This window comes from Mirounga leonina, unplaced genomic scaffold, assembly GCF_011800145.1.
Source record: "Mirounga leonina isolate KUSES-001 unplaced genomic scaffold, KU_Mleo_1.0 Mir_97, whole genome shotgun sequence".
Lineage (NCBI taxonomy): Eukaryota > Metazoa > Chordata > Mammalia > Carnivora > Phocidae > Mirounga > Mirounga leonina.
The window spans coordinates 6069179-6095218 of NW_023270889.1; the positions used below are offsets into that span (position 1 = coordinate 6069179).

Genomic DNA, 26040 nt, shown 5'->3' on the forward strand with positions numbered 1-26040 from the left:
CCTGGGGGATACTATTATGATAAACAAATGCTACGGTTTTATGGTTTCTCCTAAAGCTGACATTTAGGGATTAACAGGTATTGTTACCCCACTGGGCACTGGGGAGATACATGTCAGAGGAGGCAGGAAAACAAAGAGGGTAGCAGAGAAGTAGTTACAAAACTGTGATGATTTCATTATTCTACAAGGACCAGACGGTTGAATGAAACTGTGCTTGAATAAAAGTGCTTTTTCTGCTCTTCTTTCCAGTGATACTAGAGGAAATCAGTGGGGGACAACAATTACAAAATAGACTGGGTGGGTGAGCAATCCCCCAGTGCTAGATCACCAAGCAAAACCCTCAAGATAGTGTGCACATAGCCCGACCCTGCAGGAAAAGAGACCTCAAAATACCTTTTACTGACACCATAGAATATGCCTAATTGACCTTTTGAGTGATTGCATTGGCTCTCTTTTCTAATAGGCGAGGTGAAGCAGTCTATTTGAATAAAAACAGTGTTGTCTCAGCTTAGAAGTATGAAAGAGCACAAAGATAAATCCCATTATAGGAATTTCAGTTTATCCAGTCTACTCTTTTTTTAAACCAATTTATTGAAGCATGATTGACATACAAAACGTTGTATGTATTTAATGTTTACAACTTGATGAGTTTGGAAGTAAGTATACACCTGTGGTGAAACTATCACCACAATCTATGCCATAAACATTCCCATCACATCCAAAAGCTTCTTCCCACACTCATTATTATTTCATGTGTGTGATAATAACACAGTTCTACCCTCTTAGCAAAATTTTAAGTATAGAATACAGTATTGTTCACTACGGCATTATGCTGTAGAATCTGTAGAACAGACCTCGAGGATTTATTCATCTTGTATAACTGAACCTTTGTACCCTTTGACTAAGAGCTGCCCATTACCCCCTTCCCTCAGTCCCTGACAACTACCATTCTACTCTGTTTCTATGAGTTTGTATCCAGTCTACTGTTGATCCAATACAGTTACCAAATTTAGAAGCAATTGTTATAGTGCTTTCATTTAGTACACAGTTTATATTATTCATATTTCAATATTATTGTTTCAATATTATTCTTTATTGTTTTTTTTTTTTTCTCTCCAGTACAGAATCCAGCCCAGGATCACATGTTTTGTTTAGTCATCATTGTCTCCCTTGATACAAGAACAGATTTCTGAATTTTTTTTTTTTAAGATTTTATTTATTTATTTGAGAGAAAGAATGAGAGAGAGAGAGAACATGAGAGGAGGGGGGAGGGTCAGAGGGAGAAGCAGACTCCCTGCTGAGCAGGGAGCCCAATGGGGGACTCGATCCTGGGACTCCAGGATCATGACCTGAGCCGAAGGCAGTGGCTTAACCAACTGAGCCACCCAGGCGCCCAGATTTCTGAATTTTCATTGTCATTAGTGGCATTGACAATTTTGAAGAATAAAGGACAGCTACTTTTAGAATATTCATCACTTTGGGTTTGTCTGACAATGTCACATCTAAAGATGACATCAGTTGGTTTTTGAATCTCAAATCATCATTGCATTTCGAGAATAAGTGCATTTTGGGAATACCTGCATTTGATTTGCTAGTATGTATTTAGGATTTTTGTCTCTACGTTCATGAGAAAGATAAGCTTGTAATTTTTGTTTCTTTAAATATATTTGTCAAATTTTAGTGTTAAGCTTAGGTTGGCCATATTAAACAAGTTGTTTGCCCTTTTTCTTTATTGTGGAAGAGTTTGTTTAAGATTGATGTTATTTTTAAATATTTGCCAGTAAGTCCATATGGATCTGAGTTTTTGAGGAGTAAAATATTTAATAAAATATACAATCAATTTAATAGAAATAGGACTTTATAGGCTATTTATTTCTTTAATTGTGTCATTTTTGCTAAGTTTTTTTTTCTAGTAATTTGTCCAGTTCTCTTTTTTCTTCTTTTTTTCACAAAGTTTCTCAAAGTATGCTTCTAAGGTATTTTAGATTCTGTAGCCTTTTTAGTGATATCTTTTTAAATTATTCCTGATACTAAAATTTTTATAACTAATAATTATTCTCTGTGTCTTAAGTTCTCAGTTTTATTATTTTTTCAAAGCTCTAATTCTTGGTCTGTTGATTTTCTCTTTAGCATGTTTGTTTTCTGTTTTATTGATTTTTACTCTTAACTTTATAATTTTCTTTTCATTTAGTTTAGGTTTAATTTTTTAAAAATGTTTAATAAACTTATATCACTTGTCTTTAGCCTTTTCCCCCTTAACACATACATTTTAAAGTTTTTAAATTTCCCTTTAAACACTGATTTCACTTTATTTTATAAGATTTAATATGTTGCATTTCTTATTCAAATGAATATATTTTCTGATTTCTATTTTTATTATGTCTTTGATCCATAGATAATCTAGAAGTGTATTACTTAGTTTCCAAATATTTTATTATTATTTTTCCTATTAAAAATTTATTTTCTTCTTTATGTTCAGAAACAAAGAAGTGACCTTGTCCACCCCCCCCCCCCCCGGGCCTCCTCTTGAAGGAAAAGGGAGTCAGGGTGTGTGTGGGCCGTGGCTGTTAGTATGAGGTCGCATGTGGGAGTTCTTTCTCCTTCCTTTCCCTACAGTCACTCTTCTTTTCAGAATCCCCCTCCAAAAAATATAGGTTTGGACACAGCTTGCCACCCACTGGGGTATTGGGGAGGCACAGCTGGAGACAAAATGTAATGCCCACATTCAAGAGGAGATGATTCAGTGCATGTCTGGAGGTGACTAGCGAGGGAGGGAGGGAGGTTGGCTGAGGAAGCTGCTAAGTGGAAGGAGGGCAGAGAGGCTGGGATCCTCCCTTTCCCAGCACCCCCCCATCCCCCTTCCTTGCAGCCCCCTTCTATCATAACTGATCCTCACAGTCCTCGTCCTTTATCCCCTTCAGCCACAGTTGGCCAAAGTCCTCAAACACGGTATCACCATCTGTGGCATAGTTGGTGTACTTAGGGGCATCTGTTTTAGAAGCAGCTGTCTGGGGCCCGGGAACAGTGATATGGTTGTGGGGCTTGGGGTGCATAAGAACAAAAGGCAGCTCCACGGAGACATCCCCACCATGAGACACTACCAGCTTCACCTAGACCTTGTAGGACATCAGGATTCCCAGCACCTCCTTGTTGGCACCCTCCTTCACAATGGTGCTGGAAGCCAGGTTGGTGTCCTTGTGCTTGAGCTTCCCATCGAGGGCAAGACCATGCTACTTCCGGTTGTCACTGAGCAGCAGGGTGAGTGTGTACACCTTCAGAATGGGGAACTGGGTGATACTTGGTCATTTTTTTCTATCTGAGCCACAGGACACTTATACTGGGCAGCTGAAGAGGCAGATGTTGGCATGTTGTCTCACAGAGACTTTGATCTTCTTGACGGTCTGGGTGGAGGTGTTGGTGATGTGGACATTGACACTGAGGGGCTCCCCATGATAGTTCAGCTCCTTGTCCAGGGAAGTCTCAAGGTGCAGGGACTGGTCAGAAATGAAGCGGTGGGTGGTTTCTGCTGAAGGCTGGGGTCTGGTTTCTCTGGGGCAAATTTCACCTTTCAGATCACCAGATGCATGGAGCTCTGTGGCTTTTCTCTTCTAGTGATTTGGCAGAGAAGACTCGAATCTCAACGTCTGCTCCACAGGCCTACCCTGTGTCCTCTGGGCCTGGCTGCAGTGTGACGGAGCAGGGCAGATTCTGGGGTATTATTATATCCAGGTCCTCATGGCCATAGCGGAAAGTGCAGGTGAGGGTCGCAAACACTTTGCGGTCCTTTAAGTAGTCAGGGTCCACAAGCCCCATGCCATCCACAGGGTCCACTTTGTCCTGGTGGTCTACAAAGTCCCACTTGCCAAAGTACACCTTGAGCTTGCAGTTGGGGCTCGAATTCTTGAAGACCCTAGTGCCTGCGTTCCCTTCATGGTGCACACGCCCGCTGCCCTGCCGGGTTGCTGCTGGCTGGCAGCCTCCCATCTTGTGGCCAGGTCCCTGCTCCTCCCCACACCACTGCGCATGTGCGCCCTCTGCTTCCAGCTATTTTAGAATACTTATGCATAGCTAAATTCCACTGCTGTTTGGGATTATATTTATATATCTCCATCCTTCTAAACCATTGAGACTTATATTATGGCTCAATATATGATTATTTGTATGGTAAATATTTCGCATGCCCTTGAAAATGTGTATGAAGAAGTTTTGTAGTCTTTTATCTATTTCAATTAGGCCAAATTTATTAAGAGTGTCCTTCCAATCTTCTGTGTCTTTACTGATTTTTAGTTGCTTGTTCTATCAGTTACTGTTGAGAAGTGCATTAAAATCTTCCAAGGACATTACCCATTCCTTGAGTTCTGGCTATGTTCAACATCCTCCTAGCCTTTGTCCCGCAGAGAACTGTGAAGTAGAAAAAAAGCTCTGATCTGCTGGTTTTTGTTAGGACTCTGGCCCACAGCACTCATATATCAGAAAATTCCTTAAAAGGAAAAGTGGCAGAGAATTTCTCTTACTACAGTGGATTTTTCTTTTCTCGGGTTACTTTGTTGCTAAAGTATTTCTTGCCCTTATTATTCTTTTTAATTTCAGCATTTAGAGTTGCTTTTCTAGGAGGTTTGGTTTGACAGAAAGTACTCTGCCAGAGAGAGAATCAAAGTCACAGATTCATAGTTTCTGATTGGTAAAGTAACATCTGTGTTTTGTAGAGATTTGGAAAGTCGGAAAAGTAAAAAGAGAAAATAAAAGATCTTCCAACATTTTCATCTGGCTACTTCCTAGTCATCTTTCTGTTTTCTGACCTAATTAACTTCTTCAGAGTCTAATCAACCTTCATTTATATTCAATTAGATGCTAGTCATAGCACCTTGGTTTTTTGTGTTTACACTTTTTTCACAATGTGTTATTATAGATTTATTTTTGTATTTATTTTAGTAGCATTTGTCTCTTTCACTAGATTATTAGTTCTAGTGTGGCATGGACCATGTCTGCTACTCTCTGTAAACATAGTATCTATTATAGCCTATTTGATATTTATAAAATGTGCTTTTTGAGCAGTAATTTCTTTCTTGTATGTATATATGTGTGTATTTTCAATTAATATTCTATTATGCATATAATCTTTATATGCATTTTTCCATTTTCTGTGTTTTAAAAATTCATTTGACAACATATCATAAACATTTCTCCGTATGAAGATTGTCTTCTAAGACTAGCTCAGTCACCAATTATTTGAAGTCTGGCATGTCAATTAACATTTCTAGGGCTCAGTTTCCTCATCTGTAAAATAAGGAAATGATAATTGCTCTACTCATTCGGAGAATTGTCAAAAGTAAATAAGCCCACAGATCTGCAGGAAATTATGGCATAAAAGGTACTGAGCATGAAATGGTTAAGCAATGAGGGATTAAATTGTTGCTACCATTGTTGCTTGGTTGATTGTCTACAAAAAGACCACTGGGACCATCTATGATGTGACAGACCCATGTTCACCTCAGATCTCTAAGGAAGATGTAATGCTTTCTCTTGACCACATAGACAGAGAAGCTCTTCACATGTGGAATGTTTACATCATGACAGAGGGATGAGTGTCGTAGAACAATTAGGTAAGAAAACAACATAGAGCTAAAACAAGATGCAGCTATTTCTATTACAGAAAAGTAGGCAATTAGCTTTTTGTAGAGCACTTTAGAGGGAGGCAAACATCTGCAGAAATGTAATAAACAGTTGCTTCTAAGTAAGTGCATGAGCAAAAAGAAATAATTGCAGTTATTAAATAAATAAGGGATGAGAAGGGAAAAAAGCTCTCCTGTCTTAGAAGATTTGAAAGAAAATCACTGTGAGACAAATCCAGATGAGATCAGATCATTTTTTCTAGCTATGCTGGGTTATCAGCAGGTGATATGAGAACCTTATCAATGTATACTTTTCCAGTTTAGTTAATTCTTTCATGAAATTCATTTATTTTTCTCTTTTGGTTATCATTAACATAAGGCAGCATTATCACTACTGTATATTGCTTCAATCGTTACCACAAATATTTCTGTTTTCTTGATAAAGTCTTGAGATTAAATGAAAACCTTCAAGTATTGCTATATGTGATACCTGGATGAGTAGGCTCTGCCTAGCCATTAGTCAAGGTTTTGGTAGCCAGAGTTTGCAAAACTAGGTGAACTGTATCACCTATGTAATGCTCTCTCTCAAGAATGATCCTTCCCAGGTAAACTTTGTATTATTTATTTTGAGAAATAAAGGTAAAAAAAAAAAAAACCACTGTGTAATTGCAAGGTATCAATATAGAAACACTCCAGAGTAATAGATTCTTTGTCTCCATAATAGAAATTCCACTTTCCCTTAATTTTCTCTGGGGTGGGGGGGAATTTCAGTATTTTCCCAAGAGTGAAACTTTGTAATTCTAAGTTTCTTTTGTTTGGAAAATGTTGCATTACTCTGGAACTAGAATCATTTCATCAGAGAATTTGGCAATAAATATATCTCCCAAATGCTTGTTCTTTTAAATTCTATCTGGCAAAGTGGCCATTTAATCAACAGAGTAAGAAAATAGAGATTTAGTCTAGAGCTTAATTGGACTAGGACTGAGTGTAGAAACTAGAAGAAGCTGAAAGATTCATTAGTCTGTGGTTTCTCCAATTTTATAAGTGATTATTAGTGACTAATGAAGCAATCTTCTACCTCCTCCATACCATTCGTGGAAAAAGAAGCACAGAAAATCCTCTGCTTTGACATTGCTGTACTAAGGTGATTCCATTTGTTAAAGATGCCAAGTGAATACAATTACTCCTGTTCATTAATTACTAGTTAAATCAGCTTTATTACCATGAGAAACTTGGAAAGTTATGAGAACTCAAGAATGCCAAGGTAGTAAAATATAGAAGCACATTTGCAATTGTGAATTATTCAGAACTCAAGATAGACAATTTATTACTACTTGTTGCTATAATAAATCCTCACTAATGGAACTGTATTAATTTGGAGTTTGGGATGATTTGGAGTCTTGGCTGAGGTCTGTCCTTTTATTCATTACAAAGACAGGGTTTGGAAAGCAAGTTAGTAGTCAAGCAATAAGGACAATATGTATTTTTAAAATCTAGGCTCTCTGCTGCCCTTCTTTATTAATAAATAATAAATGCCATTATTACATTTTTTGACCCAGTAAAAGAGGAAGATGCAAAAGCAGGTCTTGTCACACGTGACACGGTAGTAATAAAACCCTTAGACCACTGGAAAAAAGAGGAGAAGAAGAGATGAAAAGTGTAAGGAAGTAATGGGCAAGAGATAGTCATGAGTAGTGGTGTGCTGGTAAATGTTTAACAATTGTAGCATTTGTCAGTTTCTGTTGTGTAAATACTCACATTATGGACAATTTCAGGCTATGAATCTGATATTATTGGGTGCAGAGTTAGAAAGAAAATATACATAAGTAACTTCAAGGGTATAGGTATTAGTAAAGTCCATTTTATTAGTAAACTGCTAATAAAATTAGTAAAAATGTATTAAGATCATGAGGATGTGATGATTTGGAGTATTTATTACCTTTGTTTTTAATTAACTTAAATGCAAGTTAATATAATTTAATTTAAGATAAAGTCTGTGTTTAACAACTAGCTGGCAACCTTTCTGAACTTTCATGGGCTGGGATAAATAAGCTGGCTTGAGTACACCACTAAATCTTCTTACCACTCTCTCTCCCAGAGTTGGAAACCTAGGGGACAGCAAAACATATCCAAATAAATTGTGGGGAATCCAAAAATACTGGGCCTTGAACTCTGATGCCCTGGACTGAAAAGATTACAAAGCTTGTAGAGAAGCCCTGGATTCAGAATGGTGTCACAAACAATATGGCGGGTGAACAAGAAAGCAGCAATGTTGGAGGAAGTAAATGGGCTAGGGATAATTTTACCAGTTGTGGGAAGCCTATTTGTGGTCTCCACAGCTCTTGTGTGCCTAGAAAGAGTAAGAAGATATTAAGAAAACTGATGGAACAGAAAAGGCCTTGAGTAAATGCTATGACAAGGAACACACATTTCATACTGGGTATCTGCATAAAGCCTTAAAAGACCAAATGGAAAGACTAGTTCAAAATGAATACCAGTGGTAGACGCTGAGCAAGTCAGTACGACAAAGCCCATCACGGCGGTAGCCAGCATGGTGTGAAATGACAGTCTGTGGATTAGAGGCCCTACCCCACCACCTCTATGAGTATGAAACACAGAAGGTAGAATAGAAATCCTATGACAGAGCAAAAGACAATATTGATAGGGAATTTAAATTTTGAACTGACTGAATGTTTACCTTGAACAATAATACTAATTTGGTAATTTAAGATGTTTTCCCTCAATCGTTGAGTTAGAGGCAGAAAGTCAAGAAGAACTCACAGAAAACAAAGTTACATTTTTGAGGTACATCTGAGTTCTAGCGGGTAAATAATACTTCCTCTATAGTCAGCACACAAGTGTAAGGAGAATGTTTCCTTACTTAAGAAATTTTTCAAGAACCTCTCCGTAATCTTAAAAAAAGTCTTTCTATAATCTTTTATGTAAAATAATAATTTGTAAATTGTGTTTCATTCCCAAATACATTTCTAGCTAAGATTTTTTTTTTCTGTTTCCTTTTTGTTATTATGTTCAGCTAGCCAGCACACAGTACATCATTAGTTTTTGATGTAGTGTTCCACGATTCATTAGTTGCGTATAACACCCAGTGCTCATCCCCACACGTGCCCTCCTGAATACCCATCTAGCTAAGATTTTATATCATTTTTTTCTCATGTTTGCAAAAGCTTTCAGAAATCCCATGTTTACGTTTTCAGTCAGCTCTAGAGCAGTGTGTCTAAAGCTTCCAGTTCTCCTGACTTACCACCTTGATGTCACCATTTATTTCTTCCTTTCCGCAGACACCTATGCCCAGTCAATCAACAGGCCCTTTCAATTCTGCCTCCATAGGCTTTCTTATATCTCTCTATTCCTTCTGATTCCTCCTGTCTCAACTAGAATCCAGGCTCCTTTCCCCTCATATTTAAGTAACTATGGTCGTCTCCTAGCTGATCTCTCTACTTCAGCCTCTGCTCTTCCGTCATCCTTCTAAAAGTAATGTTGGTTTTATTTCCTAGTAACCTCTATCATATCCACACTCTGCTCTTCATCCACAATGGCTCTCTTATGTTGAGTCTAAATGCTCAGCTTGGCAGTCACTCTCTTCCATCAGCCAGCTGGTTTTTAACAGAGCATTATAATTCTTTCCTACCACAAACTGTTTTCATGGCAAGCAACATGCCTTGCTGTTCTACTCTCCAACTCCCCACTAGTCTGCTCATTTCCCTATCCTTCCCTGCCCTTGTCCTAAAATCCCTTCAACCCACTCAGGAAAAGCCTGTATTCTCTCAGCCAAATCCCATTTCCTCCCCTAAACTTTCCTGACCTCTCCAGCCCACAGGCACAAGTTCCAGAATATCTATAATGATATATCTATATCTATATCTATATCTATATCTATATCTATATCTATATCTATATATATTCTCAGAATATCTATAATGTTATGATCTGTATCACATAAAATATCATTGAGTAGACGTTTTCTTGGTCTGTTCCTGATGTCTCATAGGTCAAACTAGATTGTAAAGTACTTAAGAACAAAGTTTAGATCTTCTCCTTTTATATTCTTTATTCTTAGTATAATCTTGGGCATTTACAGTTAACACTTTAAAAATTTATTGGAAAATTATTTATTTATTTATATCCATTAAGCAAATCTTACTGCCTTGGTTTATTGCGATACACAATTGGGGAATAAAATTTAATCCCTTTAAGGATACTTCATTAATTGAAACTGGCCTTTTTTCCATCCAGTCTAAACGGAGAAGTTTACATGCAAATGACAATTTTCAAAAATAGAAATCTACACACAGGTGTTATGGATTAGTATGAAGTAGTTTATTTTTGTGATTCAGTTTTAGTCAATATACTTGATTTTATCAAAGGAAAATAAAACGACTGACCCATCACCAAACTATCAACCATCCCTTGAGTTATTTTGCAATGCAGAATTGGGTGTCAACTGGTTTATTCATTCATTTATTCAGCAAATGTAGATCAGACACTTCTTTTGTGTCGAGCATGAGTCTAGGACTCATGCTAGGTTTGTGGCAATGTACATGTGATCCCTTCTTCCAAAAGCTTAGAGTCTTTCAAGAAGATAAACAGTAATGAAAAAACAAGTTAAAATACTCTGGAGGCCGTGAAACCATGTGGGTGGAAGAGCAAATTCTGGAGTTGGGCTCCCTGAGTTGACACCGGACTGGCTTACAGCCTTCTAACCGCATAATATTGGCAAGTTTCCTAACCTTACCAAACCTCACTTTCTTCATTTGCAAACTTGGAATAAAATTAGTTATCATGAGAATCAAATTTAAAAACTTAGTGTAAATTGCTAGAACTTAGAGGGCCACCTAAAGTACTGCCAATAAATACATATAGATAAATTTGGAATTCTATTATAATCACAATCTTCACAGTGTAACAAAGGCAAGGTACAGGATGGCAGGGGCAGAGAGTCTGGAATCAGGGAGGTTTTCCTTGGGAAGTGAGAAAAGAAATGGCCTAGAAACTAATCTGTGGGATTAGAGGCTGAGTTAACCCCCAGAGGAAGATAGAAAGGCAAGAGTTGTGGTCTAGAAGAAGAAAGGAGGGGGTCAGGAGTGCAGGAGAGGAAGGACACCAACTTCTATTTCCTGACCTTTCTGGTAAACTTGGTAAGTAGCAGCTACCACTGGGGAAAGGTCAGGAGAGAGCCTGGTTTTATTAAGGACAGAAAAGAAGTGTTAAGGCTGTTATGTGGGTTTGTTTAAAGTAGAACATATTTTACCTACAACAGAAGAAGGACTAATCTTTGAGTTTAATGTATCCAAGAGTGATGGAGCAGGAAGTTGCTCAAGCTTCAGGCAAACGACTAACTAGCCTAAGTGTCATTTAAAAAAATAAATGGAAGGTGGCTCATCAGTGCAATAGGTAGGGCGTCAGTCTCATAAAAAAATAAAGGGATTGGATGGTTTTCATGTTGACACATCTTATGATTTATGGGAGCGTTGTTTTTCTCTTGGTTTGTGGCATTACAGATGTCACAAATAACTATTCACTTAGGTTAAAGAAATTTTTGTTCTTGGCCTTTTTAAGCTCGTAGGGGGCTTCATAATAATGCATTAGGCTTTTAAAATAGAAGGTCTTGACTTGACAATTGGGGATTTGGTAAAAAGATACTCACACTTTCTCTCCCCTCAGTTGGAATAAGTCTGAGATGTGCTCCACATTGTCTCTTAGAAATCTGGGGTGGAATTAAGTGTACCAGATCCTGCCTGCTCCTGTCCGAATCAGGAAGATTCCTCTGACATATCTCCCTTCTCTCTGTTAATCACCAAATTCTCTTTCCTTGTTGGATGGCTCCTATCAACACGTATGCGTGCTCCCACTTTTCCCATCTTAAAACCAAACCAAAAGAAAACAATTACCCGTATTTCAACCTCCAGCTACCCTCCCATTTCTCTGCTTATGTTTTCAGCAAAACTCAAAGTCTCCTATTTGTATGCCAGTTTTTCTTTTTTTGTCATTCAATCTTTTCTTTTTCTGTGACAGATAAAATGACTTTTTAAAAGAGAAACAAGCATAAAAACTGTCAACCTAAAAACTTTTTAATCAGATTTAAGATTTCATCTAAGAAAATATTTCACCATAGATGGTAACATCTTTTTCTACAAAGCACTGTGTTTCTACTAAATCACAAAATTCGATATGTTACAATGAAAACTTATGATGTACTATATGCTGGCTAACTGAACATAATAAAATAAATAAAATAAAAGAATAGAAATTTAAAAAAAACCCAAACCAAAAAACAAATAAAAAAATAAAATTCAATATGACTTTTAAAAAATGAAGAATAACACTAGGGATGGTTCTCACAAGCAAAAAATTAAATTGCTTTAATTCTCTTGATCACTTTAGAACACATTTATAGTATTGTCCAAATCTCGATTTAAAGTTCTCATTAATGTATTATCAAAAGAAAAGAAATGAAAGAAAGATGAAAAAAAAATAAAAGAAAATTGAAAACCATTGTTTTTACATTGCCTTGCAGAGCCCAAAGTCCCAAGAGAGACCTGTAAAGTCAAATTTTATAAATTTCTTTTTTCTACATGGAATGAAAAAGGTTTCTGACCATTATTCAAAATGTTTTTAGGTTCAAGTTTTGGTATTATAGTAGTTTCATGATTTTATTTAATGTTTTTATTAGCTAAAATATGAGGCAATCACATTTAAAATGAAAATAGGAAGAATATATTATATACTGTTATAGGAAGAGCTTCAGACTTGAAGGCTCCTTTCCAAATGTTAGACCTTGGGACCCAGTTATGTAAGTGCTCTGATGCTATAGTTTGGGAATAATAACATTGAACCTACATGGTTGTTGGGAGGATTATTTAAGAGAATGTCAAAGAGTTCTCTAACATAGAACTGAAGTGTAGTACAACTAACTGTAATGTAATAGCTTAAACGTAGCCAAAAGTCAAATGCAGCTGACCCTTGAACAACATACATTTGAATTACCTGGTCCACTTATATGCAGATTTTTTCAATAAATATATTGGAAAGTTTTTTGGAGATTTTCTCTTATGATTTTCTTAATACCATTGTCTTTTCTCTAGTTTACTTTCTTGCAAGAATATAGCATATAATATGTGTAACATAAAAAATATGTGTTAATTGACTATTTATGTTATCAGTAAGGTTTCTGGTCAATGGTCAACAGTAGGCTGTTAGTTGTTAAGTTTTTGAGGAGTCAAAAGTTATAGACAGATTTTCGACTGTGCTGGGGTTTGGCACCCCTAACTCCATGTTGTATCAAGGGTCAACTGTAATTTTTTAAAAAGATTTATTTTATTTATTTTAGAGAGAGAGAAAGAGAGAGAGACAAAGAGAGAGAGTGTGTAAGTGGGGAAAGGGGCAAAGGGAGAGGAAGAGGGAGAGAAGCAGACTCCCCACTGAGTACATGAGGCAGCTCCATCTCAGGATCCTGAGATCATGACTTACACGGAAATCAAGTTGGAAGCTTAACCTACTGAGCCATCCAGGTCCCCCAAGGGTCAACTATAATTAAAAACTATTACCTACTTTGCTTTCCAGCAATAACTCAAGAAGTTGAGAACGGAGAAATACATAACTAAAACCCAGCTGCACCATAGAAGATTAAAAAAATTTTTGAACGCTCACAAGGCATCTTCTTATATTAAACAGGTATTAAAGCTAGGGACTTGTTGCATGAAAGTAACCACATCTACACATATACAATGAGATTAACCAAGATGTTCATGGGTTTTAGTTCAATAATAAAGAACTGGAGCCAGAGTCATTATCAGCTGAGAAATTACATCTTAAAAACTTGAAAAAAAGAATGTAATAAAATGGTATTGCCTTTAGGAATATTGCTCTAATGGACTTGAAAAAATTATTTCTTTAACTTAAAAATTATTAAATCAAACATTTGATGAAATTTTTAAAAAGGTATGAATCCAACCATAGTTCTTCTTGATGGAGAAATTCCATTTGAAGGATAAAAATGTTTAGTTGGCTAGGGCTGACCTAAATACAGAGCTTATTTTATCCTGTTCTTTGGTATTTATATAGGTTTCTAGAGTTTCTAGAGTTTCTTATGTTTATTCCATCATCAATGTAAACAATGATGTCTAGGCTCTTCCCAGGTTCAACTTTAATTTTAAAACCTATTTTTCAGGTCCAAAGTGGTTAAATCTCCAATTGTCCCAATTTTGAGCACTTAAAATTACAAGAAATCTTTTGTTTTCTTAGATAATAGCACTATTTTCCCACATTAAGATTTAAACTATTTCCAGTACATTGCCACCTTACATAAAACCATCAAACCCCTTGGCACAAACATTGATTTAAATTACCAATTGCTTACAGTGAGTGTTAACTATAATTTTAGGAAGAGGAAATTTGTTTCCTAATTAGTTCATTTTACTGGCCTGAGTCTGCACTGGAAAAGAAAAAAAGAAGAGTATCCAGTCTAGTTTTCTAATATTTCCCATATATCATACCTATTAAGAATAGGGACACCCTCAGTTCTCAATAGGGGTGCTGTTGGCATTATGATGCGAGAATTCTTCATTAAGCCAGAATGTCTTGTATGCACTGAAGATTATTTGGCATCTCTGGCCTTGTACTCACTAAACACCCGGGGCTGTCCCCAGTCATTACAACAATCAACCTCCTCTAGACATTTCCAAATGTCCTCTAGGGAGCAACCCCCCCCCCAAACTTAAACCTCAGAGGAAGAACTAATTTTTTTAATGCGTCTGTTTATTATCCACTTACAGATAATGATTTCTAGGTTATTCACAAGTTATAGCCAAAGTTTTCTAGAGTTTAATTTTTTTAAAAAGTATCAGGCTAATATTTTGTTTTTATTCCACCACAAACTTAATATAAGCTCTAAAACTCAAATATATTTTATTTTATTGTAAAACTCAACTATATTTTAAATTCTCAGTCAGGGCAAATGAATTTTTTCAGGGCACGCACACACACACACACACACACACAACAGCTTTGTGACTTGGTTACATAATTTTCTGCAGGAAAAGGATACGCGGCAAATTTTTGAGAAAACTGGCCTTCAAACATAGTAACATCAAACCGCTTAATCAGTACTTTCAGACTTCCTCTTTCAGTAAATCCAGAATTGTTCACTAACACACACACAAAAAACAACCCTACAACTTCACTAGTCTTGAACACCAGTCTTTAAAGATGAGCAATATCAATAAGGGGAAACAGAATGAGCAAATGAAAATATTAACAAGTTAGATTTGACAACAAGATTGCACTTCAGTTAGTCATGACAAGATACTATGAGAAGTTTTATCTTCCCAAATGCATAAGTAAAATCTCCACTCACCTTACATAAGACCTTGTCGCACAGCCACCTCCTATTAGAAAGGATACTATGTGTTGATGTGCTATAAAGCATAGTCTATAACACTTGGTTACTGACTTAATCAATTCAAATCTAGAAATCTTTTCTTTTTTTTAACCAGCCATTCCAAGAAACACAAACCTCACAGGCATGCTCACCAATACAGGAAAGAGAATAATAATAAAAAAAAAAGTGGAAAACTTACCATTTACCTATAACTTGAAGAAATACTTCAAGAAATACAGCACCTACTTCAGCTCAACAGCTAAGCCCCAAGAAACTTCATATCCCTTATGGGTTCTCGTCAGGAACCTCCCTATGTCCTGAAATGGTTAGCTGAGATGCACTTCTCTTCAAAAACATTCTAGTTTTTAAGACTTGGCTTCAAAATAAAATTTGATAAGGGGTGCCTGGGTGGCTCGGTTGGTTAGGCGTCGGACTCTTGATTTCAGCTCTGGTCATGAGCTCAGGGACATGAGGTCGAGCCCTGTGAGGGGCTCACGCTGGGCGTGCAGCCTGCTTAAGGTTCTCTCTCTCCCTCTGCTCCTCCTCCTTGTGTGTGTTCTTTCTTTCTCAAAAAAAAAAAAAAAATAATAATAATAATAAAAATAAATGTTAGGTTGAAGATTAAATTAAGAGAGACTCACATATATTTTAGCGAGAAATCTTTATAAACTCTAACCTGGGTAAAACATGTTTACGTGACGTGGGAAACAAAAGCAAAAGAAATGTAGCTTAAATTAAACTCTCCTTATGGCGTGCAGCCCACTGACAGATCCCTGAAGCATGCAGAATGTGACCCTCTTCAAGGAACTCGTGGCTGCCTTTAGTGCCTGAATGTTTAAAAGTAACCTTATCTTGGCAGCAGCTAGCCCCTCAAGGTCCCCAAAGCCTTGCCTCCAGATTCCTTGGAGACTCGTGCTATCCCTAACCTCCACTAATTAAAAAGTATACAATCAGTCACTCCTCGCAATCCCAGTATGGCTCTTTCTGCCCATAGGTCCTGTCTGGTGAGCAGGGAAGGGGTAAGGTCTAGGCAGGGAGAGAGGAGGCCCCTCAATCCCCTGACTAGGCTCACGCAGGAGGCCCCATGACCAGCCTCACAGAAATCCCAGATGTGGAGAAAGGCTGAGGCGTTCAAAACCGGAGATAAGGGAACATAACGAGAGTACCTCCTTACGTCTTAAATGTCAGAGATGAGATATCTCCATGACAGTTGCAGCTGGACCACTAAAAATTACCAAACTTCAAAGAGAAAGTAAATATGGTACTATGAGTGAGAGAGACGTCAGGAGGACTTAAGCTCCCTGGTCAGTTCTCACTGGAAGACTGCCCCTAAAAGCCCTCGGTGGCAACCCATTCGGGAACCCCTCACTCTAGAGAGCTTTTTCCTTTCCTTTCTGTTCTCACTTCACTTAATAAACGTTCACTTCACTTCACCCTTTTGTGTCTGCGAGATTCATTCTTGGACTCCGTGAGACAAGAACACCGCAACCCTGCAACAGAAGTTTCTTAAAACTTTTTTTTTTTTTTTAAGTGATCAAGTTTATTTTAGAAGCAGAAGCAGCAGGAATAGGAAGGAGGGATGAGAACAAGACACGAGTCCCTCTTGACAGTCCAGATCCAGCGCAGGCTTTGTCTGTATGTGTGATACCAGCCACCCAGCAGCCTCCACCAGCCTTCTCCTTCCAGGACGGGGCGTGAGGAAAACCTGGGCGGAGGTGAATCTTCCATGAGGGTGGAGGTGGGATAAACCGGCCCTGGGTCCCTCTGGACCAGGTGGACCAGCCAGAACGCCCACAGCACCCTTGGCAATGCAGACAGAGGCACAACTCTGTTGTTCTGTCTTCTGTCTACCATTTTTAATTCCGTTTTCAACAAATACAAATTAAACATGAAATAACTTTTTACTCCAATTTTTAACAATCATGAATTCAGGAAAAGAACTTTGGAGTTGCATCTAAATATTTACAATCTATCCTACAATTAAAATTTTGCAAATGGTAAAAACAGTAGTTTAAGAACTGTGTGATGCTCAGGGCACCTGGGTGGCCCGGTTGGTTAAGGGTCCGACTCTGGTTCCCAGTGCAGGTCTTGATCTCAGTGTGGGGAGTTCAAGCCCTGCCTCACCCAGTGTGGAGCCCACTTAAAAAAAAAAAATTGTTTAAGGCTCACTTACCAGTCCAAAAGTTATTAACATCTGTTATTTCATTTTTTAATTAAATTTTTAATTTTAATTCCAGCATAGTTAACATACAGTGTTACATTAGTTTCAGGACCTTTTATTTCATTTTTAAAGAGATTTTTAAAAATAGCAACATCACTACACCAGAAGGGGTGATTCTTCCTGCTTTCAAAATACTTTTCAAATTCTATTTTTGATTTTGGAAATACAGACATTCAATTGAATGAAACATACTAACTGCTGTAACAAGTAAGACATGTTCTTTTGGGGCAAGAAAAACAACTTGCAAAAAAAGAAAAAAAAAAAAGAAAGTCTGGTCAATATACGATAAGGGAGTAAGCAAGTTCTACTTTTTCCTCCCTTCCTTCCTTCCCTTTCTCCTTCCTTCCTTCCTTCCTTCCCTTTCTTCCTCCTTCCTTCCCTTTCTTCTTCCTTCCTCTCTCTTTTCCTTTCTTCCTTTCTTTTTTCTTTCTTCTCTTGTCCTTCCTTTCTTTCAGATTCCACTCTTAAGCATATTTCACAAAACTGGAACTGAAGAACTGAGGTGGACAGGGAGGAGGAAGAAAGTACAGACAGAAAATGAAAAGGGCTAGATTCACAGCCAACAGAGAATTTATAATGTACGGCCCCACTCCAAGATGGGAAGCAGCTTCAAGTGGTTTAAAATGGAGCAGGAGCTCAGGTTTGTACTGTGGTGTGAAAATCAGGAAGGAATTCACCACCAGAAACCGATTTGCCTTCCCATTGTTCCACATTCTGCTTCCTGCAGCCTTCCTCCTCAGGAAGGGCCTCTGTTCTACTACTTGTTCACTTGCTTGGAGGACTTCTGAGCACACACAGCAAACAGGAAGTTTGAGTTTCCCAGGATGACTTAAAAGACCATTTTCAAGACCATGCATGTTGGTGGATAGGGCCTATATAACTCATTTGCAGATCTGGGGATGAAATTCAATCTTTGCTTATGTTCCCATTCTTAGTAATCACCAAACATTGGAAGACATTCTTTGATTTAGGACAATGGATATTATCAGAAATTTTTCTTCTCTGTATATTGTGACCCAATTGGTCACGACTGAACCTCATATGTCATTGCTGTTTGGAGTCACTCTGAAAACAGGTGTTACAATATTGTGAAAAGACTTAACTAGGTACTATGTTTGGATATCCTGTAGAAGGTATACATGTAAAACAAATTAGTTACGCCCACCGTCTGAAAAGCATTCCTTCAAATGGAAGTACATTCCTCTTATGTCCTTGATTCTTTACCGATGGATCAGGAGGTAAAATAACAAGTTTTGTGTTTCAAATCATTTTGGCTAAAGTGTTTTCATCTTGGCCACAACCTAAGGAAAAAAGTTATTGCGATATGAAATGTTGGAATCTATAAGTCAGTGTGTTTTGTTTTCATAATTGGGATTGAATGGAAGTATGGAGCCATTAACGAGGGAGTAAAGTGACCTAGATGGAAAATGAGCAGTGGAGCAGAAGGCTATTTCATGGAGTTATTTCCCCCACATTGACCATAGAAGTACTGATTGCTCTGGCAGTGACCAATAGAACGAGTGACCATGCGCTGGTAATTTAGAGGCCGACAGTCCCACTGTTCACTTGAGAAGGATGAATCAAAACTTTAAATAAATTGGCTACAAGATGTTTGCTGGTTTAAGATGATTTGACTTTTTAAAGTCTAAATACAAATTTTAGGTAATATATCTGAACAATATTTACTCGTTTTAAGGTCATACGAATTCCTCCAAGTTCACATTCAAATCAAGGATGAGCTTCCCTCAAGGTTTGCCTTTGGTGCTGTCTTGTCTTATTTCTCATCACCATCATCCCTTCCAAATTTACCTGTGGCTCCCCTCCTCTGGGATCTCTCAGCTGTTTTTCTCTAAGCACTGCCTGGGGATCCGGATCTTGTGTGATAGATCCTCAGTGTATAGTGTCCTTATTTTTACAACCTACAAAGATCTGAACTTCTAAGAAATTTTTCTTAATTTTCTCCTCTGTCAAAAATCTTGCCTCTCTTTATGGCTTTGGATTCAAGCTACCTAATCTTTTTTTTTTTTTTTTTTAAGTTACCTAATCTTAATCAAACTTGTTACAGTGCTCATTAGGGGTCAGTATGTCCCATTTCCAGGATATATTTCTATGTTTAGCAAAGGTCATCTGGAGCCATAACACATAAGCTCAAATACAGATGGGACTCCCCTCCTCCAAAATCATGGCACAAATGCATGCCATTGCTCCCAACAAGGACCAAAAGAGGCAACATAGATGGTTGTATTATTCATCCCCATCACTGGAAAACAGCATGAAACACCTGTGTTTTCTAATGTATGCTTGTGAAGTTATGGGGTAGGGGCTCAGCAAAAACATTCATAGTGACGATAGTCAGACTATTCATTTCCCTCTCATAACATAAACCAGAATCAAGTCACTGGAAGCCAATTTTGAATCTGAGGCTGATAATGTTTCCTGTATCCTGGTATTAATTTTCTCCCCAGCATGTGCTCAACGAAGATAAGTCCTGTGAATAATTATCTGACTGCATAAAACCATTAGGCCAGGGTCCAATGAGGTGCCACAGCTGTGCTAGGGACCAGACAGCAGAGAAAGAACAGCACTCAGGGCTTTCTTCACCATACATCTCCACCATGACTAGTGTAGTAGAGAGAACACAGGACCCAGAGTGGGGTGGTCCCAATTTTCCAGGGTAGGTCATGAGACACCAAGGGTGTAGGAGCCAACAGATGAAGTCATCTAAGAAAAGAGCCAACAGGACTGTTCTAGGCTATGTAGTTCCTAAAACCTGGAGGTTGAGATTATTCTTTTAGTCTCTCCTCATGTGGAAGGGATGCAACCAAGATGTTACAGTTAACTTGAGCCTCTAAGATAAAGCCAAAGTGTAGGAGAAGCTTGACGATTCCTAAGCGTATACTCTGAAGTTCTTTCTCTGGAAGCATTTGCAGTAGGTTAAACCAAACCAACTCCTTAGAACATGTGTAAGTCTCTCTTAGAAAGGGCTGGGGGTTGGCCGATGTGCTGCTACTTGTATCAGTCCTCTGACCAAATTGCAATGTTTTGTTTATTTAATTAATGGCTTTCTTCTCATTAGGCTCACTGCCACAACCAAGTGGAGATTTCTCAGCCTGCCAAAGGGATGAGTCTGGACTGTTTGCCTATGCCTTGAGGCTAGCTTTTTGCTTTCTCTCTAATTTTTTAAAAACTGTCTTAAAGACATGACTTTAAGCTACATTAGAACCAGAGGAAAATATCAGCAAAGCCCACTGAAAAGAGTAAGTGAATAGCCTCAGGGGTTTGTGCCCCAAAGGTCAGATTTAATCCAATATCAGTTCTGTCCGGGAGTCAGAATCAGAAGATTTTTGAAAGGTCTAGGTGTTTTCTTCATAATTAGGTCAAGAGTGGTGAGTCTACTCAATGGGGCCTATTTTTAAAATAAACTAAAGCCTTCCTATTCAACTCAAAATACAGGTGGAGTCAGGTTATGTGTATATAACATCAGTACATAAAGGATAAAAGTGAAATATCCATTCTTTCCCTCAGATGATTTGTTTCTGTGACATAAATGCATGTGGTTCCTGAACATTGTTCTGTCTTCAAATCGATTTGGACCGATACCTGAAAAAACAAGAAAACACAAGAAAGACCACAGTAAGATAAGGAGTAGATGTTTCGAGGAAAGTGCGAACAAATATGAAGAAAATTTAGGAAGATTTGATGGCCCTTAATGGAAGAGAAAGAGCAGAAAGACGGATGCACCGCTCAGTGCTGCCCTGAGGGGTGGCTGGCTCCTACTAGTTTCTGCTCTAGTCTACAGTATGTCTACACAAATCTTTCCTTAACTTAGACAATTTTGAAGAAAACATCTGTGGGCAGAAAACAATGGCTCAAGGAATTTCCATAGCAAACCATTTTGATACCAACAAAAATCACTGGAGCAAACATGGAAGTCTCATCCCTTTTGTCTGACTTTCATTAAGACAAATTGAATGTTTACTGATCACCCAGGGCATATCTATGTAGTCCAATTGAACTGCCTGAGGGGAAAATGTCTTTGTGAATGAGCGGGCAGGAGAGATTTTGGAAGCTTCTCTCTGATGTATAGCAAATATCAGCACTTCTTTTTGGAGGAGAATAGCTTTAATTGCATCCTTGCATTCATCAAAAATGAGAATACAATTTTCTGAGAATATTTCGGCAAATCTCTTGCATTTAGACATGGGCACGGCCTGGGAATCAGAAAGCTAGACTCTGGTTTAGTTTGGGTAAGGCTGTCTGGGACCTTAGAAAAGGCTGCTGACCCCTTGGCTTCATCTTTCCCATCTGTAAAATGTGGAGATTCACAAGTATTTTTTTTTTTTTTTACTTAGAAGAATTTTAAGATCCCTTATAGTGCCAATATTCTAGAAATCTGTGCCCCTTCCAGACAGCTCAGAGAAAGAAAACCATGTCTCTAGCACATGTCTTGTTCATTATAAGTAATAAAAAATTAGGATAATACCATGGTTTGAGTAACAAAGAAATTTTTGTCTTTGTGAACAACTGTGTTTTTTAAGCTTACTCCAGTTGAGAATTGTAGAGCAAGTGGAAATAGAACTTGTAACAGTATGTCCTAGTGTTTCTCTAGTTCAAATTTCCTCCACGACCAAAGAAGTATGTGTCAACATATCACTATATAATTTCCAAAAGTTGTGAAGTAGACAGATTAAAGTTCTTTTTATCAAAACAGCACAAAAGTTCTGAAGAAGATAAACAACATGCAATAAATTGGACAGGGCTCTGGAATTTAGCACCTCAGTCGGGGGAGAGATGATGGACTAAAACGTCTTTATAGGCAAGCAGGTCCATGAAGTGTGGATCATGTTGGCCTGGCCTGCCTTTGCCAATGACAAGCTGTGTGATGGAAGACAAGTCCCTTAGGCTCTCTGTTTCCCAAATTCCTTGTCTATAGAAGAAGGGATTGGAATGGATATATTCCCAGCCACTTTCAGTCTTAGAGTCTTATGACTCTGTAAGAAGAGATTAAAATGCCATTAATTAAAAATTAATAATGTAAACAAAAATTGCACAGACACATATTTTAAATCCTTAAGGCAATAAATTTTTCAAAGATACTCATTTACATATAAATTATTTATAAGTTAATTAAAACTAACAGGGTCATGTGACCTTAGATATGAAAGAGACCTTAGCAGTCAGTACCAACTGTTATAAAACTGCATCATAATTGTTTGTGAATGTGCCCCTTTCCTTGTGCATTCTTTGAGGAAATAGTCTTGTGTTTCTTTGTATCATCAGTACTTAGACCAGTACAGATAGAGGGTAGACACTAAGTAAAGATTAATTAAATAAATTTTGCAGATAAAGAACCAGGAACTCTGAAAAGGCCCGCTAAGCTGCGTGAACTCACACAGGTATCTAGATTGGAGCTTCTGCCTCTTCTGAGACCCAATCCAGGGAGAGCTTGTTCTTTTTTAAGGCCAAATTGAGAAGTTTTTTTCAAAAAGTGTCATTGGCAATGGCATCTTTTCCATGAAAACAGGTCTTTTAAGGACTTTAAGGCAGGCCAAATAAAATTAAAGGGACAATAAGGCACAGAATAAATATCCAATAACTATTCATTGATTGATTTAAACTTGAATCAAATTACTGTATCTTCTTTGAAGTAATTATTTATCTTTTCACACCTAGTGCAGCCATGGCTTGTGGTCCCAAGAAGCATCTGAAGCTTGTAGTAGTTCCAAAACAGTGGATGCTGGATAAACTGACTGGTGTGTTTGTTCCTCACCCATCTACTCGTCCCCATAAGCTGAGAGAGTGTCTCCATCTCATCATTTTCCTAAAGAATGGACTTAAATATGTTCTAACAGAGAATGAATTAAAGAAGATCTGTTTGCAGTGTTTTATTAAGACTGATGGCAAGGTTCAAACTGATATAACCTATCCTGTTGGTTTTATGGATGTCATCAGCACTGACAAGACTGGGGAGAATTTCCACCTGATCTATGACACCAAGGGTTGCTTTGCTCTTCATTGGATTACACCTGAGGAGGCCAAGTATAAGTTGTGCAAAGAGAGAAAGATCTTTGTGGGGACAAAAGGAATCCCTCATCTGGTGATCCATGATGTTCACACCATCTGCTGTCCTGATCCCCTCATCCAGGTGAATGACACCATTCAGATTGATTTGGAGACTGGAAAGATCACTGATTTCATCAAGTTTGACACTGGTAATCTGTGTATGATAAGCAGATGTGCTAACCTGGGAAGAATTGGTGTGATCATCAGCAGAGAGAGACACCCTGGTTCTTTTGATGTAGTTCACGTGAAAGATGTCAATGGCAACAGCTTTGCCACCCAGCTCTTCAACATTTTTTTTTTATTGGCAAAGGCAACAAACCATGGATTTCTCTTCCCCGTGGAAAGGGTATCTGCCTCACCGTTGCTGAAGAGAGAGACAAGAGACTGGCAACCAAACAGAGCAGTGGGTGAAATGGTCTCTAGATGACATGATTAGAAGTCTTTATACTTAATTAAAGATAATATAACATGATAAAAAAGTAATAAAGTTATATTTTTGTGGTAACTATTCCCAAGACGATCACCTTCATTTCTTCTTTGCCAACATCACATGCCATCAAAGGATGAAGTCTATTTCTCCACACCCTTGAATCAGCCTGATCAGCCTGTCACTGCTTTGACCAAAAGAGCACAGTGAGAGTGACACTCCATCAGTTCTGGTCCTGATCTTTAGGATGATGATGGCTTTTGCCTTGGTCTCTTGGATCCTGTAGCTGTCATACATAAAGTTCAGCTTCAGTGCTGAAGAGGTCCTGAGACTACACAGAGAAGAGAAGAGTCCAGCTGTGCCTGGCCTTTCAGTATCCCCATCCAGCCACCAGGTGTGTGAGAAAGCAGTCTTGAACTGTCCAGAATAGCTCAGTTTCTAGCTAAATGTCACAAAGTGACCAGAGTGGATAACCCATGCAACAGATGAATCACACAGTTGAGTCCTACTTGAATTTGTGGTTAATAAAATTTGAGATATAATAAAAGGTTGTTGTTTTAGGCCACTTAATTTTGGGGTCGTATATTTGCAGCGATAAGTAACTGAATTCTTTGTTTAAAAGTTATATAGTTCTACATTTTCTGTAAATGAAACTCTATTCTTATCACCTACTCTTACCCCAGATTAACACAGTTTAGAAAGATTTAACAGTGCTGACCAATTGAAGTTTTGCTATGGTAAGAATTTCCCCAGGATGTCAACATTAGGGAAAGCTATAGTTTCTTTTACAGCAAAGAAATTCATTTTAATGGGATCCATAAGATGGATAAGCTATAGCATCAATAGCATCAATTTCTATCCCCATAAATGTAGCTTTACTTTGTATAGAAAAGTTAGTTGAAACAGTAAAAATCTGCCTAGCACAGGTATATGTGTTTGACAAAAAGCATCTTGATAGAATGACTGTCATTTGTAAAATGAGTAATATCATTCCCTTTCTTCCCCTTTTACTAAACCCTGATTTACTATTTCCGCATTCACTTCAAGTACCTCATTCACTTACGTATGGATTCCTTCAGAAAACCTTTACTGAATCCCTACTGCGTTCCTGACATGATCCTAAGCGCTGGTGAAGAAACTATGATGACTAAGAGGTAGAACTGTAACTCAAGAGGCAAGCATTCTATCAGGGAAGACAAGTGCACTACTAAACAGGGCCCACGGGTATAATAAGTGCTAAAATGGCAGTAAGCACGAAGGAGAATGGGAACTCAGAGATGGGCAGCAGTGCCTACAAAAGTTAAGGGTGAAATTTCCAGAAAAGGTGAAGTTGGATGGCAAAAGATAAATTTTTCAGACAAAGGAAAAAAATTTGCAGACAAAGAAATGGTAAAGGACATTTCAGGCAGAGAGAATGACATTTGCAAAGGGAGGAAAAAGTGAGGCAAAAATGGCAAAAATTCTGTTGTGGACGTAGCAAAGGACTGATGGGGGAGGGCAGGGGACTAACAAGAGATAAATAATGGACCATGGTAGAGATGGGTTGGGGGGCACAAAGTGAAGAACTCTTATGCCATGAACTCACAGTCATTTGGCCTTCACCAGTGCTCCTATGAGGCCTACTGGGTGGGGAGCACGCCCACCGCCATCCACAACTGATTAGACAAGAAGCGTACACCTGGCCCCAGATCAGTTCATCCTTTGGTTTGACTGTAATCAAGCAGATTCTCTATCTCAGACATTTGCCTTAGGAGATCTGCCTGACTCTACGGTAGCGCGCACTGGATCAAACGGCCGTGTAGATGTGGGGTCAGCTCTGACCTCCTGGCAAGCCAGAGCCACAAGCCAGTTAATACTTCAGGGCATCAGCAATGCCACAGGCCTTACAGAGTCTGTAGGTAAGAAAATGGAGCTGGCATACTGAGAGAGGCAGAAGTGAAGGGGCAGGCAGGCAGAATGAAAGCGAGAGTGAGAGTGAGAGCGAGAGAGACAGAGAGAGACAGAGACCCATGAAAACAGCCACGGGTAGATAGTTTCTGAGAGGAGGGTGTGGGAGTGCACAATTAGGCCAAACGTGGTAGAGATGTCAGGCACATGAGAACCTGGTTTTACCCATCAGATTTGACAGTTGTTACTGACCTCAGAAAGAACGCAGTCTCAGAAGACATGTGCCTAGAGTCTGGACACTATTATCAGGAGTTCTGAGACTACAGTGTGAAATAAGGTGAATGAAATAGGACAGATACTGATGACTTATCCTATCAACCGGTGGGGTCGTGGGAGACAGCTGCAAGGATGAGGGGATTCAAAACACGTCCAA

The 26040-nt window shown here is 38.3% G+C and overlaps 1 protein-coding gene and 1 pseudogene across 1 annotated transcript; one reads left to right on the forward strand and one right to left on the reverse strand.

Moving 5' to 3' along the window:
* Nucleotides 1–2724: 2724 nt before the first annotated feature.
* On the reverse strand, nucleotides 2725–3984 carry LOC118006512 (annotated as a pseudogene).
* Nucleotides 3985–17636: 13652 nt separating this feature from the next.
* LOC118006569 (40S ribosomal protein S4, X isoform-like) lies at nucleotides 17637–24255 on the forward strand. The gene is given in 3 exon segments (XM_034999289.1): nucleotides 17637–21028; nucleotides 22904–23585; nucleotides 23588–24255. Coding segments are annotated over 3 exon segments (888 nt in total). The 5' UTR covers nucleotides 17637–20939; the 3' UTR covers nucleotides 23705–24255.
* The last annotated feature ends 1785 nt before the right edge of the window (nucleotides 24256–26040 follow it).